Here is an 18784-nt window from a genome sequence, read left to right as displayed (position 1 = left end):
TGATATTATTAAAAGAAATGCAAAGCCAAAATATTTTTAGGAGAATTCACATTCATTTATTCAATAAATATACTTATTGTATTCCTATTCTATGCCAGGTTCTTGTTCTAGAACAAGTCAGACAAAAGCTTGGTTTCAACCGAGCTCACATACTGCTAGAACAAAGAGTTGATAAAAAAGCAAGTAGGGGGAGTTCCCGTCGTGGCGCAGCAGAAACGACCCCAACTAGGAACCATGAGGTTGCAGGTTTGATCCCTGGCCTCATTCATTTGGTTAAGGATCCGGCATTGCAGTGAGTTGTGGTGTAGGCTGCAGATGTGGCTGGGAACTGGCGTTGCTGTTGGCTCTGGCGTAGACCGGCGGCTACGGCTCTGATTAGACCCCTAGCCTGGGAACCTCCATATGCTGCAGGTGTGGCCCTAAAAAGCTAAAGCCAAAAAAAAAAAAAAAAAAAAAAAAGCAAGTAGGATAATGTGAGAAAAAGAATGTATATATGCATAACTGGGTCACTCTACTGTACAGCAGAAATTGATACAACATTGTGAATCAAGTATAAAACTTTTTAAAAAAGCAAGCAGATATAAAATATAAAGTTAGGTAGTGATAAATCCTACCTAAAAAATAAATCAGAGTAAGAGATTGGAGAGTAATGGGTGCAGGCATTTTAAGGTAGGGTGTCAGGAAAACTCTTTTTGAGGTGGTGATATCTGAGCAGAAGCTATATTGAAATGAGGGAGTGATCCATGTGAATACGTGAGCTTTCCTAACAGAAAGGAAAACAAATGCCAGACTGAGGCAGAACTACAGTTTTTGTAATTCAAAGAACAGCCTGGATGCTAGTGTGGCTGGAAAATGTGAACAAAGAGAAGAATATACTTTGCCATCTGGAGGTCACCCAGCAGCTGGGCCATGGAGGGTCTTGCAGGTCATGATAAGGCTTTTGGATTTTATTCTAAGTATCTTGAAAATTTTTGAATCAATCATCTTATTTCGATATAAAGTATACAGGTAATACTAAATTCTGTTGGAAGATGGAAAAAAAGGTGTGCTTACCTTCAGTTTTACCATCTAGTTATTAAAAATACTGATGAGGGTACTAAGAAATTATTGTCATATGTTTAGAAAAGAATCCATTGAATTATATTATTAATGCTATTTCTACTTTATGCTCTCCGTGTTGGGCCTCTGCCATACAAGCCAAGTATCAAATGACACAATTAACAGTTTAATTGGAAACCTATTGTCTGATTCAGACTTCTGTAAGATACGTTGCAAAATTGACTCCATTGAATTTCACGTTGCTAAGTTACCACGAATTCAACTCCTTTTAAAATCAGACTTATAAATGTTAATTATTTTACAATGGATGAGAAATAGCTTTGTGTATTTATCTTTGTAACTCAACGGTGTGGAAACTGAAACATATACCTGAACACACGACACTCAATCCACCTCTTTACGTATTTGGGGATACATCACACCCTTCCTCAAAAGAAAGGTGAGAACATCACCCCGGTGGCCCCCGCTTCTCAAAGAGTGCTTAGAGTTGATTCCAAAAGAGTATTACTTTTTGGAAGATTTATATACTGTCCAGTTGTAGGCAAACTAGGTTCCTGGTGCTACCTTTTAAGCCACTGTATCAAAGCTATAAATTTCATTCTTTAAAAATGGGATATTTTGCTGACCTTCAGGGTGGCCCTGAGGAATGCTGTGTTCTGTTAATCACAAAACACACAAGCTGAGAAATGGCCCAGTTAGCTTCTGCATTTCTGCCCAAGAAAGGTGGTGATATTTTTTTTTTTTCCAATTCTCAGGGAACCAGCAGTAGCCGTGCAAAGTCAGGTGAGACAAGCAGAAACTCTCATGTGGAGCAGACAGTGTTTGTAGCATTATGTCAACTGCTACTATGAGCATTTTCTGCCAATCCATTTTTTTATTTGTATACATGTAAATATATACACAGAATTTTAGAAATGATGAGATTAACTAACTTAAGAAAATGAAAGGTTGGTGTATGTGACTGTCAAATTCTTATTATAGAGCCAAAAACATTAAAAAATATTCTGTAATTCTGCTTCTGTTTGTGAATGCAGTTTTCATTATGCAATATGTTCTTATGTCTTGGTAAAAAAACAGGTCAGATTTTAAAGGCTCTTAAATTTCTAAGCTATTGACTTTGCCTATCAGCAGGAGGTATGCATCTGTCTGAATATGCCTTTCCTTCTCTGGCCCTGAACTGTATACCTTCAAGACTTTTTGCAATGAAATAATAACCATAATAGTGTCTAATAATAACAAGCCAATTATCCCAAACTGGAGGACAAGAGGGCAGGCAAGAGAAGATCTACTGGATTTGCCTATTTGCAGAAAACAAGAAATACACGCAAGCAATTTTCTCTCAGACACCCACAACACATCTATGTAGAGACAAAGGCTCCAGGGGTGTATTTCTAAAGTGATATCAACTAAACATAGGGAAAAAACCCTCAGGAAGGAGTAAGGGCAAGTCTGACATAACAACCTAAGAAAGGAGTAAGAAGAAAACAAAAAACAAAAACCCTTGCCTTTTCTGTTACAGAGGATGCACTCTGCTTTTGGTCATATAGGTATTGAAACAACAGCTAGTATGACTTCTGTTTCCTCATTTATGAAGCATATATACCATCTTATGATTTTCTGAAGGAAAAAATGGATGAAATTAACTTGCAAGCAAATGGGAAGATATCTGAAATCTTAAGAAATATTCCCAAATGAAAAATTTGAATTCTACTATTACTACTACTATTGCTACATCTACTTTGAGACTACTGTGATAATGTTTTCCAAATCTTCCCTTTACATCAAGGGAAAACCTTTATCATCAAAACATTTCTCATGAACACCCAGGTCTGAACCTAGGGCTGGCTTTACTGAAGCATATCAGTGGGTCACAGGGCTAGATGGCATCTTAAAATAAGGGGGGTCTCAAATCATATGGGCTAAAAGTATTAAATACATGAGAGACAGAACTGTGGAATTATTTCATTCCCCCAAACAAAACCAGAACAACACAAAACTGCAAAGCTTTCTTTTATTGCATTTGACCTGGGCTAGACACCAGAAAACTATTCTCAGGATGTAAGGATAATTTAACTGTTAGATAAACATATATGGTGAATCTATAGCCCTATGTTGGGTTAATAAGTAAGAATTGGACCACATTAGTTGAGAAAGAAAGAAGTCAGAGTAAAAACAAGCAACTATCATCATAATTAAAAGATCTCTGGTTCCATACATATAAAGGTGGTCAAAACAAGATGGAAACCCTTTATTTGGGCTTACTTGGTTCACAAGTACCACTAGTTTCTAAACTCTCCTTCTTCTTTGTATACCTTCTCTCCACATAACTGCAATGGACTCACCACTGATGTCCAGATGATGACCACAGTGTACCCACAGCCACAATCAGTGGTATGTCCTGTGGTCGCCACTTTGATATGTGCATGGTGGTACAGGACTTAAATTAGGGACAGCCTAAGTCTCAAAGTAGATATAGCTTTTAGGTGTGAGCCACTAAGGCCACATATCTAGAGAAGCAAAAAATGAACTCCCATCACAAGAACAAATGCTAGGGTCAAAAATGTAACCTATATAACCTTTATGAAATGGAACTCAATCTATCAATTCTATCCTATGCCATCTATATAGTAGATATGCCAATTTACATAGGTTCTATTTTTAACCCCTGGAGAGATCTATGGTTAACTGCTTATCCCAGAATTTGATATCATATATCAAGTAATCCTTCTCTTCTGGGGTTTTTCTGTGTCTTCAAAAACACACATTTTTATATATTATTTTAGTCAAAGAGTGATTCATATTGAAGTGTCTAGTAGATTATTGGATATTCAACTGGTTATGTATTAGAATCACTAGGAGTAAGTTTTTGAAAAAAAAAAAATTCTGATTACTCCTATTCCTAGTTGCTACTTTCTAACCACCATAATTTTGATTCAGTAGGTTTTGGGAGGTTAAACCTAGGAGTTTCATTTTTTATTATACTAATTCTAAATTGGCAGCAAGGTTTGAAAACAGTTGTAATAGATCAAGTTGAGAAATTAACTGGATGGTTCTGATGATGCATCTGAATCACCTGGATGATATTTTTAAAAAGCACAGATTACTGGGCCTCCTCTCCACAGTTTCTGATTCAGGGAGATTTTGATCAGGGGTCTGAAAATATGCATCTCTAATGTATTTCCAAGCAATAGTGATGCTACTGGCTTAGGGAACCACAGAATAAAAAGAAGAATAAAAAGAAGAGTGGTGTTAAGTCCCCAAGAAAGCAGCCTAAATAATACATGTCTGCCAGAAGGAGGACCTCTTCTGACTGTGGCTGAATATATTATCCAGACTGGAAGGTTCCTATCTGAGAATTTCTAGAGCTTTGAGTAGAAGTCTTTCTTTTCCTAGCAGAAATTTTATTTCCATAAGCCTCCTATTATAACTCTATGATATTGTTGTAATCATGAGCTGGGTTGAAGATAATTATAACAGAATTTCTGTGAACTAAACTCTTCACTCCTTTTCTTTTTTTCTGAGAAGCATGTATGGACATAATTGTAGAATAGGAAAAACTGAGATGGTACCTGTAGAAAGACCATTTTAGCAGAAATTGCCTGGCCGCTTTAGGAAAACTGGGTCTTCCTTCATAGGGTTTCAGTGCTTGCATCATCACATTGTCAAGCCACGCAGCCCACTGCTCCAGGGTGCTCTGCTGCTGAAGAGTCATCTTGAAGTCGGTTTCTAGTCTCTGAACCATGTTGTCATCACACTGGCACACCCAGGAAGCCTGCTCCTGGGACAGGACATGGAAAGCAAAGGAAAAGTTCAACTCAGGATCTTTGTATTGAAGGTCAGCACACAAACGACATGCATGAACAGGAAATTATATTGAAAGCATCAAACAATTAAATGAATTAAGAAAATGAACGACTATTTGTCAGTTGTTAAGGAAAACTAACATCACCTTTGTGCATGAAAAAGTGGTGTAACATAAAAGCCTGACTTGGTTTTCCGACATTAGCTAGACTGTGTGAAAGACTAAAATACATGATTACTTAAGACAAATAGGAGCCTGAACCTACTGTATGTAGGGTCTTTCTTACTCTCTCTTTAGTTTTCATACTCTTTTATTCTCCCAATCAGATAAAACTTTAAAGTCAATTCATTTGAAAAGATGGGTAAACAAATTGAAATGGCCAAAAGTGACCCCTTAGGATTAAAACAGAAACAAACACTGAGTGGTACAAGGTAGAAGCATATGCTGTCTGAGTTTTATGGGTAAGGAACTGAAGTCTCAAGGGCTATCAAGGCAAGGCTATGAATAAAATTAATTCACAGAACCTAAAACAACAATAACAACAGCAGTAAAAACACTTTTGAGAAAACGCAGACATGCTAACTGCCAAGAAATTTGATTATCATAGTTTTCCTTCTGGTTCTGATAGGAAAGTTTCATGTTTGGTAACAGTAAGTTTTATAATGTTTCTAGAGCTGTATTGTATTTTAAAATTTTTAAAAACTATATTCTCAAGGTCAGAAAATAATTATTTGGTAACACAATAATCTTGACATAAATTTCAACATATGGTCTGAAACTGAACTGACTTTGAGCAATTCATTTAATCTACATGGGCTTCATTTTCCCTACGCAAAAAATTAGAGAATTGAAATGTGACAAGAATTTTTAAGTGGGTTCACTATGTCCAGATAATATTTTCAAGATAGGTTTTTGTGGAGGAGTGTCTGTGAAAGTGAAGGTCCTAATTTTATATATAAAACATTATGAATATGTGTGTATTTTTCAGAAAAGTGCCTATAGCTTTATCTGTTCTCAGAGGATAAATTTATGTAAATAGGCCATTTGAAATGAATAAATCCTTAATCTCCACCCTCTGGTGCTAGCGTCTTTCCTTACCCTACAGACTTTATCTATTCAAGAGATATTTCAGCTGGCAAGTACTTAAAATATAAAACGCCCAAACTCAATTCATTTTATTTCCCAAGGGAAACCTAGGGTTTCTTCTATATTCCAGCTCATGATACCATCTATTATTCTCCTTTCTCTTTTCTAATTAGCAATAAAGTCTTTCAGATTTTACCTCTTAAATATCACTTTAAGTATTTTAGGGACACTAAAAATGATTATTCAAAATTTGAAAATAAAAATAGACAAAAAGGAACAAAATATTAAGAATATCTAAAACGCCAAGATTAAGAGATAACTACAAAGTGCTAACTTTCAAACTCTTCCCATGTAATATATGAATATGCGTGTACGCTTATGTATTATTTTAAAAGAAGATCATATTATACATTTTACTTGACATTTTGCTTTGTTTCACGTAACTACCCATATATGATAGCTATCTTTCCATAGCAAATGAGGAGCTATAATTATTGCTCAGTGATTGAATTTGCTTCAAACCAGGAATATACCGTCATTTATAAAACCAGTTCCACACACACGTTTATGTTCATTCCAATTTTTTACCACTAGGAATAATGCTCCGATTAGCAATCTTGTAACTATATCTTTGCTTACTTTCATACTTAAAATTACATAATAGTTTTACATAAGAATGATTAAGATCTTTCAAAATAACACTGTTAAATGCCTTCCAGAAATTTTATATCTATTTAGGAGTCCAAGAGAATACTCAGAGAAGAACTCGGGCCTTAAGGATTGGGGAGGTTGTTTTTGTTTTTTCATTAATGTCTAAGCATTTTTTAATTATGGTAAAAAACATGTAACATAAAACTTGTCACCTTAACCAATTTTGTGCACAGTACAGGTGTGTTTACTACATGCTCATTATTGCGTAATAGATTTCTAGAACTTTCTCATCTTGCAAAAAACTCAATAACCATTGTAGGTGTGGTTTTTTGTTTTTATTTTTGTCTGTGCATTGATAATAGGAAAGAGGAACTTACTGGTATCTTTGGAAGAATTTAATTTCTTTTTTTTTTTCTTTTTAAGGCTGCACCCACGGCATATGGAGATTCACAGGCTAGGGGTCGAATCAGAGCTGTAGCTGCCAGCCTATGTCACAGTCACAGCAACGCCAGATCTGAGCCACATCTGTGACCTACACCACAGCTCACGGCAACGCCAGATCCTCAACCTACTTAATCCTTAACCCGAGGCCAAGGATTGAACTTGCAACCTCATGGTTCCTACTTGGATTCATTTTTGCTGTGCCACAATGGGAACTCCTCATTTCTTAACATAATTCAAACTCACTACTTACTTGGAGTAGTTTTTTTCCAAGAGAGAAAGATAATCTGAAACCAAACTTAGAGAAACAAGGCCAAAGGACATTATTCAGGCTTTTCAAACTATATTATGCTTCCTCTTTCTACTCTCAAGATTGGAAACATACTAACAATAGAGTATACTGTAAATCTTTCCTTTTGAAGGAATTTGGATATTTTAATTATATAATGGAAAACTAAGGATGAACATTAAGGATGTTATTAACTTACAAATAAATTATATTCAAGATAAGGAGTAAGTAACTTCAAAATCAGAACATCTTTTAAGCACAGAAACACAAATATATGCAAAAGTTAGGTTATTGTCAACCCACCTAAATATATTTAGTCCATAAATAGTTGAAAAACTACCCATTTATACAAAAAAAAGCAATATCACTGTAATGCTGTTAGAAAGCAATATCACTGTAATGCTGTTAGTTAAATAAAACAGAAAACCAATTATACTGCAATAGGAAAATCATCCTAAATGCATGAGGAAAAGATTTAATTGGAGAAGAATGAAGTGGTGAAAGAGATGTATAGATATCCTGAAGAAAACGTTTAACTATTTTCAAGCTCTACAAATATTAAAATATTGACACTTACGTGTAATTTCATTGTTTTAAATGAAAGTTTCCTTATTACAACAGCAGCATCCCTACATGCATCAGTCTTAACGGATTAACCTTGTACGGACAGCGACAACCTCTAGGTGAACAGGAAATGGAGATAAAGATAGCATGGGAGGCAGAAGACTGAAAAAAACAGAGGACTCAGAAAACCAGGCAAAACTTGAATATAAAAGGAAGGAAAGGGAGTCAAAGACAAAATATGTTAACCTAAGAAGGAGATAATGCATTAAAATGAACAGAGTTGTGAGGAGTAACATGGAGGGGGAAATGGAGGGCACACCACTGCGTCACTGTCCTCTAAGGAAGGGAAAGAGGTCTTGGAGAAGAGAGATTTAATCGTACAGATTTCATGGGGACCCAGAAAAACTTGGTAGTTGAGAGTAAAGGAAGGGAAAAGGGAGCTTCAAAGTTGGTGAGTGGAGGATGAATAGTAGTATGGGTGTATAATTCATTCTTAATCTGCAATAACGTGGCTAAACTGGTGTTTATAACCAGGAAGAACACATCGCTATAAATACTTCATAGGGTTCAGACACACAACTACACAAGTGAAAATAATGTTAACAGAAATTTTAAAATCTTTCTCAGATATCGTTAGGAACCATTCTTAAATATATTTTATATTATTGAACTGAAATTACTTTTTGAATCTAGAAGTGGCCTTACCATTTCAATTTTTATTAAGGTACTTTTAAACATATCTTTGCTGAACGAAGGTTTGAAATAAACCTTATAGTATAATTTTAAAGCAATAAAGTATGAACTTTGAATATTTTCCCTAAAATCAGTTAATGTAAATTCCATTGATATATGTAAAGTTAATTGATTTGTAAACACGAGACAGTTTGTTCTTGTAGAGGTTATATATTTGCATATGTGTGCAAGTGTTTTTGTGTATATACATAAATAGATACTTATAAATGTAGATTTATGAAAACTCTGATATATACATTAGAAGTTTAAGCTCAATTCATGAAAGTCAGAATGGACTTAACCAACTATACCCTAAAATAAATCAACCCCAAATATTACTTTTTTGATATATTTTAAATGATAATACTAGACCAGAATTGCAGATTAAAATGTGTATTAGATGGAATTCCCGTAGTGGCTCAGTGGTAATGAACTGGACTAGTATCCAACAGTATGCAGGTTTGATCCCTGTCCTTTCTCAGTGGGTTAAGGATCTGGCATTGCCGTAAGCTGTGGTGTCAGTCACAGATGTGGCTTGGATCCTGTGTGGCTGCGGCTGTGGGATAGGCTCACAACTGCAGCTCCCATTCGACCCCGAGCTTAGAACTTCCAAGTACCGCAGGTGCAGCGCTGGGGGGGAAAAAGGCATTATCATAGTAATAGTTTATCTTAAAGCAATGACACTGTTTTTTGCTTTTTTGTTGCCACACGTGCGTCCTATGGAAGTTCCTGAGCCAGGGATCAAACCCACACTGCTAAGAAGACAACAGCAATGGCACTTTTTTTTAAATGGTTTTATTGAGATATAGTTCACTCATTTAAAGTATAATATTCAATGACTTATTTCAGTATACTCACAGAGTAGTGCATTTATCATTTTAGAATGTATTTGTTTCTCAAAAAGAAACCCCATATTGCTTAGCTGTCACCTCCCAATCCTCCAGTCGACAGGACCTAGGCAACCACTAATTTACTTTTTGTCTCTATAGTTGTACTTATTCTGCACATTTTATATTAATGGAATCATGCAACATATGGCCCTTTAATGTGGTTTCTTTTATTGAACACAATGTTTCACTTAGCATAATGTTTATCTATGTTGTAGCATGTATCAGAACCTCATTTCTTTTTATTTCATGGTGTAGAATATCACGTTTTGTTTTTATAGTTAGCAGTTAATGGCCATTTGGGTTGTTTCCACTTTTATGCATCTAATATGAATAACATCCATTATTCTAGAACATCCAAGGACAAGTTTTTAGGTGGACATGATTTCATTTCTCTTGGTATGTACCTAGGATTGAACTGTCAAGTTATATAATAACTCTATGTTTAACCTTTTGAGAAACTGCCATATTGTTTTCCAAAGTGGCTGCATCATTTTACATTCCAATTACTAGTATATAAAGGTTACGATTTCTCTACAACCCCACCAATACTGGTTATTATCTGTCTTTTTAATAATAAAATTTTAGTATGTATGAAGTAGTATCTCTCTGTGGTTTTAATTTGTATTTCCCTGGTGGCTAATGAATGAGTTTTCAGGTGCTTATTAGACATTTATACATCTTATTTGGAGAAATGTCTATTTAAATCTTTGCCCATTTTTTAACTGGTTTGTCTTTTTATTGTTGGGTTGTAACAGTTCTTTTAATATAGCTTAGATAAAAATTTTTATCAGATATATGGTTTGCAAAAATGCTTTCAATATCATAAATTATCATTTCACTTTTTTGATGGTCTCTTTTGAAGTACAAGTTTTAAATTTTGATTATGTTCAATATTTATGTATCTTTTCTTTTGCTGCTTTTGCTTTGAGTGAGCACTGCACTGCTTTTTTAATTAGTAAAATGAGTTTCATTACTTTAGTATCTGAAATAAAATATTTGTTGGAATTCCATAACAATGTTCCTAAGTAGCTTTTTTTTTTGGCCGTGCCCATGAATATGAAAGTTCCTGAGCTAGGGATTGAATCTGAGCCACCACAGTGACAAATGAAAATCCTTAACCATTAGGCCACCAGGGAACTCCAAAAGTAGCTATTTTTATGTGTACTTTAAAGTAAAAGTGAGTAGTTTCATCACAAGGTTAAAAAAATATTTCCTTCATTTGGATGATCAAAAGAGTCAAATATATTGCATCTAATTCTTTTCACCAGGCACTTTGAGTGAACTCTGAAATAGAGCTGTTCTTGGTTCTTTCAAGGTGGGACACTTCAAAAAATAAATTTCTATATGTACGTGCCGTGGTACAATGTGCTTATTACTAAATATGTAAAAAATTATCCAAGACGGGTGTTATTAAACGGGGAAGTCAAGCCCAGAGCAGATAAGTAACTTACCCAAGACCCCACAGCTAGTAGATGGAAGAGGTTAATCTCTTGCCTATCAACCTTCAATGACTGTGGTTGTCGTTACTCTGTTAATTATTCAGCAAACCTTGGTGACATATGTGGCTCTCTAGCATTATACATCTGAGCAGATTTTAACCATAAAACAGAGAAGCAGCGAAGTCATAGCTGAATAAACCTCTCCTCTCTCAGGACACTGTGAATACAGGTGTGCCTGTGCGCTGATGTAACTTTCAAATGAATTATAATGATCCTATTTAAGAAAAAAAAATTGGATACTTTTCATTAAAAGGCATGTTTTGAATGAAAACAGAGTACCTGGACATTGGCAAAGTCGACACGATTGAGGTCATTGAGCATCTGGTTAATCTGAGAAGTGTTCTGAAGCACTGCACGAGCTGCCTGGGCCAGGTGATTGAGCGACGTGTATCTTCGCAGAGTCTGGGCAAAGGCACTTACAGCTGCAACCTGTAAAGAAATCCAGTTAAATTGGGATTTTTTTTTTCCCCGTCCAGTAAAAGAAACCACTGCAATCTTCAAATCTTTATTCCCTTGCCAAATTTTAAATGCTTCCCTCTGATGCTTATTTCAAATTCATTTGGTGAGAGAGCTTACTTGTAAATTATAGCATTTAAATCTCTAAACCAAGTATTATTTTCCTTTTGAGTAGGTTGAGGTCAAGACTAAAACAAACTCCCACATTCTTCGACATCTGAGTGCAGCATTAATTAAACCAGTCTTACAAGCAGCTCCTCATCTACAGCAAGAAATGAGTTAGTCTAGGAAGGAAGGAAAAATGTTGATTTTCATTTCTCGTTCTCTGTATGACAGTCAACTACAAACCAAGCAAATTAAAAAAAAAATTCTTTTTACCTGGAAAACCAAACTATCCAGTGCCACTTATGAAAGTGGATTAAAAAATATACTTTTCAGAACACTGTCATTTAGATGCCATCATTTTTTCTTTTATATTAGAGGTGAAATAAAAGTGATTTGATTTCAATAAGAGTGCCCAAAGCCTTTGTTAGCAAATATACAGCTAATTAAGTTATCAGACACAAGCATCAAGAGCTCTTTTTTAGAATTTGATTTTCTAAAAAAAAAAAAAAGGACTATTCAGAAAAATCTCTATTTGCCCTTTAATATGTACTTTCTATCCTTCTCCATTCTTCTCTGTGTTCAGGAAGATGGACATGAAGAGATTACATTAACTGCCTCCCTTTCCCTTGGGCCTCCAAGGGTTTTGCCCATCGGAGGCACCAATAGGAGATAAGTAAGAGTGGTCAAAATATTTATTTCCTCACACCTCTGCTCTCTTATTTCTAAGACCACAGTGCTGAAGGAAGGAGATCTCCTGATCCCATAATCTCCTCTTTCCTGAAGGGACCCAGGGATGGGCAGACTTCCCACTATGGCTAGTCCTGGTGGGCTTTATCATTCCTCCTTGGTTTTCTTAACTCTGTTCACACATTTAGAAACAGATTTTCTCAAAATCTCTTTAATTAGTCTCCTCTTTGGCTATACCATTTGTTATTTGCTGAAACCCTGAATGACCAGGTTATTTTGAAAGAAAGCAAAGATAATGCAAAAACATAGGTAAATATCTAAATCTCATGATCTCATGGAAATGTGTTATTTGCATAGCAGATCTAATGAGGATTTACACAAAATTACAGGAATGTGGAGATCCCATCGTGGCACAGCGGTTAACGAATCCGACTAGGAACCATGAGGTTGCAGGTTCGATCCCTGCCCTTGCTCAGTGGGTTAACGACCCGACGTTGCCGTGAGCTGTGGTATGGACGTGGCTCAGATCCCGTGTTGCTGTGGCTCTGGCATAGGCTGGCAGCTACAGCTCTGATTAGACCCCTAGCCTAGGAACCTCCATATGCCTTGGGAGCAGCCCAAGAAGTGGAAAAAAGACCAAAAAAAAAAAAAAAATTACAGGAATGTATGGAAATGTAAATCACTATGAGTATATAAGAAGTAATTCATGGAATGGTCAGTTGGCCGAGGGAAAAGGAGTTCACAGGCCAAAGGATGCTCTATCTTGATAGTGAGGTGTTTTAGGACTATTTGAATCTTGGGGGATGCGGAATTGCTCATCCCTGGGTCTAAAGGGGAAATAGGGGATTATGGGATCAGGAGATCTCTCTCCCCCAGGACTTAGGCCTTAGAAATGAGAGAGCAGAATTTGTGAGGGAATAAATGCTTTGATCACTCTTTCTTCCATCCTGGAGTCTCCTATCAGTGCCTCTCATTGGCCAGACTCAACTGGAAGCCCACATACCCTCAAAGAAGAGTATTACATGTTTTCCCACTTCTGTGGTTGATACTAATCAAGTACACACACTGTGCCAGGCACTGTGTTAAATGCCTCACTTGTTCGATTCCTACCAACATCCTACTAGACACATATGATGACTTAGGGAAGTTAACTATCTTGCTGAAGTTTACACAGAAAACTAAAAAACACAGGACAGTAGTGGGATATGAATCCGGACATTTTATAACAACGTTCATCACAATCTCATTATGCTGTTCCCACTGTCAGGGTAGACTGCCTTCATTGATTGAATGCTCAGCTGAAAAACGGCTGTACGTCTGTGAGAGAGGAATAGCAGAAGGCACCTTCCACCAAAGGAAACCACCCAAATCAACTCTGGGGATCAATGAGATGGCCAATATTGCAGCTTGACTGCTACCACATCCACTCTGATGACACTGGGGAGGGAGGTACTTTTATCTGTTTGTAAGTACTGTTATGACTTGTGATGACTATGACTGACTTTGCAAGTTGTAAAGCATTCCTCTTACCATCATAATCAAATAGAGCCTCCTTTACTTGCCCACCTCAACATGGCACTCCCGAATAGCACTGCTATGAAGAGCTTTCTGCAATTATAGGAATGCTCTCCATATGTGTTGCCCAATTTGGTAACAACTAGTCACATGAGTTACGGTGCACTTGAAATGTGGTGTGACTGAGGAACTAAAATTTTAATGCAATTTAATTAAATTTAAATTTTAAATGAAATAGCCACATATTGCTAGCCCTACCATATTGATAGCACAGCTCTCAATTAAAGCAACACTCTATGGTCGGTATATCGATATATCGATGGAATGTACCCTTCTGTATTCTTTAGAGACAGAACATGTTACTGTAAACTGTAAACCAAAGCAGAAGGAACTGAGAGCTACCTGTGCTATCACAGACTTGTCAGCTATAAGAGTTTCAACTATACTCTCAAACTGAAAGCCAAGGCATAATGATGGAGTCTGACAGTGGATACAGTCCTAGAAAAAAGGCTACAAATGTGATTTTTAGTGCCAAGTTTAAATGGAATCAGTCCAATCTGTCATGTATGTTCACAGATTAACCTAAAGTAACATGGCTAGTGGGGGACAAAGTGGAGACCAGAATTCATATCTCTAGCTAAATAATCCACATTCTTGAAACACATCCATCAATTAGAAGATAAATATCACATGATATCATTTATGTGGAATCTAATAAAAATGATACATAAGAACTTATTTATCAAACAGAAAGTCAAAGATTTCAAAATTCAATTTAGGATTACTAAAGGGGAAACTGTGGCAGGGGAAGCAGTAAATTGGGAGGATGGGATTAATATATACACATGACTATATTTAAAATAGATAACCAACAAGGACCTATTACATAGTGCAGGGAGGTTTACTCAATGTTCTGTAATAACCTATAGGGGTGGGGGGAAAATGGATATATGTATATGCGTAACTGATCCATTTTGATGTTAACATGGTACTAATACATCACTGTAAATCAACTATACTCCAATAAAATTTTTAAAAAAGAAATGATTACTTGATTCAAAAATCGAGTAATTACAAAAGCATTCTCCAGTGTTAAAAAAAAATCCTGAAAAGCAAATGGTTATTAATTTACATGAATATTTCAGAATACAGGAGTATAGTACAGGACTTAAATCTAAAATTCCTTCAAATGGGAACTACTTGAACATTCTAGGCAGTTCTTTTCAATATTTAAAGCAAGGCAATCTGAAGTATACACTTTAGAAAAGGTCTAGTAAATATACCACACTTAAAATGTTCTAGTCTCTTTGAAAGGAGCATTCCAAACAACACATCTTGTGCAAGTTCTCTACCACATGGTTATAAAATGCTAATACAAAAGTCAATTTTAAAAGATTTTATATATCATAATGTCAATATTTTACATAACATTATTTGACATTATTTGACAGACTTAAAATTCATAATTCAGACCCATTTTCTAACCCCCCCAAAAAAAAAGCAAGGACATAAAGATATACCTTGGTTTGTATCATTCTCTGTGGAATATTGTTCATGGCATTGGAAAGCCAACCTTCAAGGCTTTTTGCAAAATTTCGAATGGCTTGGGTCAAGGCACCTAAATGTTAAAGAATAAAAGCAGAACGAAAAAGATACCGAAGAACATTAATCTTTATGCTAGAATAAAGGAAATCATGCAAACAGGACATCTGAAATAGCACAGAACTTATCATCTTCATTGACAAGACTTCCTTTAACATTATACCTAACTTTAAAAGAATCCAAAATTTATATTTTGGGCTTTTTTTTGTCTTTAAAAGCTATTTTGTTCCTAGAAACTTATGATACTTTGATGGGAAATAAAAACATTCAAACATTTTTGCTTATAGCAACATATACCAGTTGTGAATATACTCATGGAATTGTCTATCTTAGACAAAACACTCTTTTCAAGAATAGCTTTGTGTGTAAAGGCTAAGTATTTTCTTTACCAATTCTTTATTGTGACTTTTTTCAAGCTCTTAACCTATTTTCATTTTTTTAGCTAAAAAGAAAATAGCGCAAAGCTTTCTCTCTTTCTCTATGCATCTCTATACATTAGAACACGTCAATTAGAGTAGTTACCTCTCACTCTTGTTGAAAAGTAAGGTAAAAAATTAAAATCGTCTGACTTGATAATTCTGGATAACTGTTCTCCATTTCACTGGCAGATAACATTAAAAGATCACTGTGATAAACTTGCTGTCACAGAGACCAATATTCTTAAGATAGTCCTAAAATTGTCTGTTCCATATTCTTTACATCTCTGCTAAAACCTGAAATAGGGATAGGTCCCATGAGAGTAGCTTTTATGGTGGTCATAAAATGATTAGAAGTATCTTCCATTTTCAGGGGCAACTAGGACTATTTTACAAAAAGGGATCTGCATACTGAGAATGCTGTATAATTGGAAACAGAGCTCTTCTCTTGTTCAACAAGTAATTTAGTCAATAGCATTTTACTTAATCTATGCCCAAGGCTCCACAGTGTAGGGAGCAATTTTAGACATTTAATAAATGCTTGAAGCATCCACAACATAAAATAAATCCCTGTAGATTCTCTATAATGTGGGTAGGTATTACAATTGGTAGTCCACTGTAAGAGATAAGAGAAGTTATATTTCTTTTTGTCCAAGGCTCCCAAGAATATTAATGTTAATGATGGGATTAAATTCCTTGGTTTTTCTTTCTGTGCTCAAATGAGTCTGACATGCTTCTTTATTATTTTTGTTAAAGCAGGGTTAGAAATAATTTAGCTTACTCAAATTAATTACAAAAGATATAAATTTTACCAATCCAATAATAAAAACAATTATTAAAAATGATTTCTTTAAGTGGTTAAATGACAGAAGAGAGCTTGAAATGGCTACACTGGGATTAAAAACACTCAAGAAGTACAGACTCTTAACCATGAGAATCTACTGGAAACACTGAGTTGGAAATTTCTTGAGAACTAATCTTTTGAAATTTCCAAAGCTTCCCATTTAGCCAAAAAGAAAAAAGAAAGAAAAATATTTTTTGCTGTATTATGTGCTAGAACCATGGAGGGCAGGCATGAATGGAAATGAAAAAGAGTGAAAAAAAAATTAAAGACCCTTTTTGAAACTCAGTAAAATTTTGTTGAAGATTCAAGTTGGCTATCTATATTTCATATTTTTCTATAATTAACATATAATAATTATTTAATCTGAAAAAACCCAGTAACTGGGAAAAAGTTTCTTTAAAAAATTTAATATGGATCTAGTTTTATCTAGACAAATTTAATGTGAGGAAGATTATAAAATAAGAGATGTATTGCATCTCAAATGATTGTAAGGTTTTACTTTTTTGTACTAAAAGACATTTGGGGGTCACTTTTCATTGTCATCATAAATTGTTCATTTAAGTGTTACCAGTTGTGTTCTTATACAATTCTTTACAAGACTTTTTTTTCTCCCCATTTTCAGATAAATGTATTTTAGAGTATAGTAGCTTCAAGCTGATTTAAATTAGTGTGATATGCAGACTTTTTTTTTGGCTAAAAAAAGGAATCCCATCTGGACAGTAAATGGTAGAGTGAAGTACTAGTAGCCAGGAAAACAAAATGTTTAAAAATAAAGTTTGCTCTCTCTATAGGGATTCATGTCAGATCAAATTGTGCAGATTGACATTTTTTTCTCATGAATGGATAGTTAGAAATTTAAAACTATTCCAGAGCTAACTTGTCTCAACTTATGTATGACTAGTATTAAAATGCAAACAATCAGAGGATAGTGATCTAAACTCTATTTTAAGCTGCATTTTTGTTAAGTCTTGTTATAGAACAGAAATTAAAATTCCAAATTTACTTGATAGAATGGCACATTAATGCATCTTGTAATTTCAGAGAAATTATAAAACTATACTCATGTAAAAAAACTTCTGAATTTGAGTTGTCTGAATGTAGAGACAAACATGATAGAATAAAGTGGTTTTCAAATCAAAATTTGCAAAAAATAAAAGTGAAGTGTATCGTGTACTTAAAATTACGGGGCTTAAAGTCAACTAAACTTGATACATGATTCAAGTTAGGGAACTGCTGAGTTTATAAGTTAAAGTCTTGTGATGTTAACATGGAAGCAAAAGATTTTAGAATTGTTTAATGATTACTGATTTTGTTGATTTGCCTCAAAAAAGAAAGCACTCACTGACATCTCTTCTTATATCTCATGAGAGAAATTTATGCTGGTGGCAAGATGTCATAGGCTAATGAGCTACCCTATGCAACTTCTCTTAACTATCTCTAGAGATTATCACTCAGAGCACAGGGAGCAAGACAAAAACAAGGAAAACCAGATTCTGGAACATAAGTCAGTAGAAAATTTACATGTTGAAATTTTCCATGACAATATCCCTTTTAATCAGTCTTTCTTCAAGAAACTGGGTTCAGATAGAGTAGAAAATATGAGCAATTTATAAAAATGTGAGACAAGAACCTAGATTTTTAAAAACTAATATCTATACAAAGTTATCTATGTGTGTGTATTCACTGACATTATATGTAAATGCATGATTAAGTATATGTTTTAAGGTGGTGGGAAACGTGAAATTAACTCATATCTTCCACTGTTATCTGTCATATTTAAAAAAGAAAGTGGAAACATACAAATATTAATATCTTCACCTTTTCTTCTACTAAATCCCTATTTAAATATTTTCTGGAATAATTTAACACAAATCAACTGTAAACAGTGTACTTGAAGGACATGGTGGCTAATTTCACAAGCTAAAAGATTTTATTTTTACCTTATTAATGTCACTGTAGACTGGAAATTCTGTCCCATTTCTTTAAAAGTTAAGGTTACTAGTAAGTGCTTGTAAAGACACAGACCTAAAATTGTTTCAAATGCCTCTAACACAAGTATCCATAGCAGCGTTTATATTGACACTTGCAGAAAATAGCTTTGTTTGCAACGGGGTAGTTTAAAAAGCACTATCATTTAAAAAAATAA

At 34.9% G+C, this 18784-nt stretch overlaps 1 protein-coding gene across 9 annotated transcripts in view; it reads right to left on the bottom strand.

Annotated features, from left to right (window-relative positions):
- Window positions 1-18784, bottom strand: part of RFX3 (regulatory factor X3) — a 306963-nt gene that overhangs the window by 34755 nt on the left and 253424 nt on the right. For all 9 annotated transcript variants that reach the window (XM_021064195.1, XM_021064186.1, XM_021064169.1 and 6 more), the window contains 3 exons: window positions 15297-15394; window positions 11293-11442; window positions 4629-4837 (listed from right to left, as the gene is read on the bottom strand). In XM_021064195.1, the coding sequence (XP_020919854.1) occupies window positions 4629-4837; window positions 11293-11442; window positions 15297-15394 (457 nt within the window). The remainder of the gene's footprint in view (window positions 1-4628; window positions 4838-11292; window positions 11443-15296; window positions 15395-18784) is intronic.

This window comes from Sus scrofa, chromosome 1 (assembly GCF_000003025.6).
Source record: "Sus scrofa isolate TJ Tabasco breed Duroc chromosome 1, Sscrofa11.1, whole genome shotgun sequence".
NCBI classification, from domain to species: Eukaryota; Metazoa; Chordata; class Mammalia; order Artiodactyla; family Suidae; genus Sus; species Sus scrofa.
The sequence above is the reverse complement of the archived record's forward strand: the minus strand, read 5'-3'. Positions and strand labels throughout refer to the sequence as shown.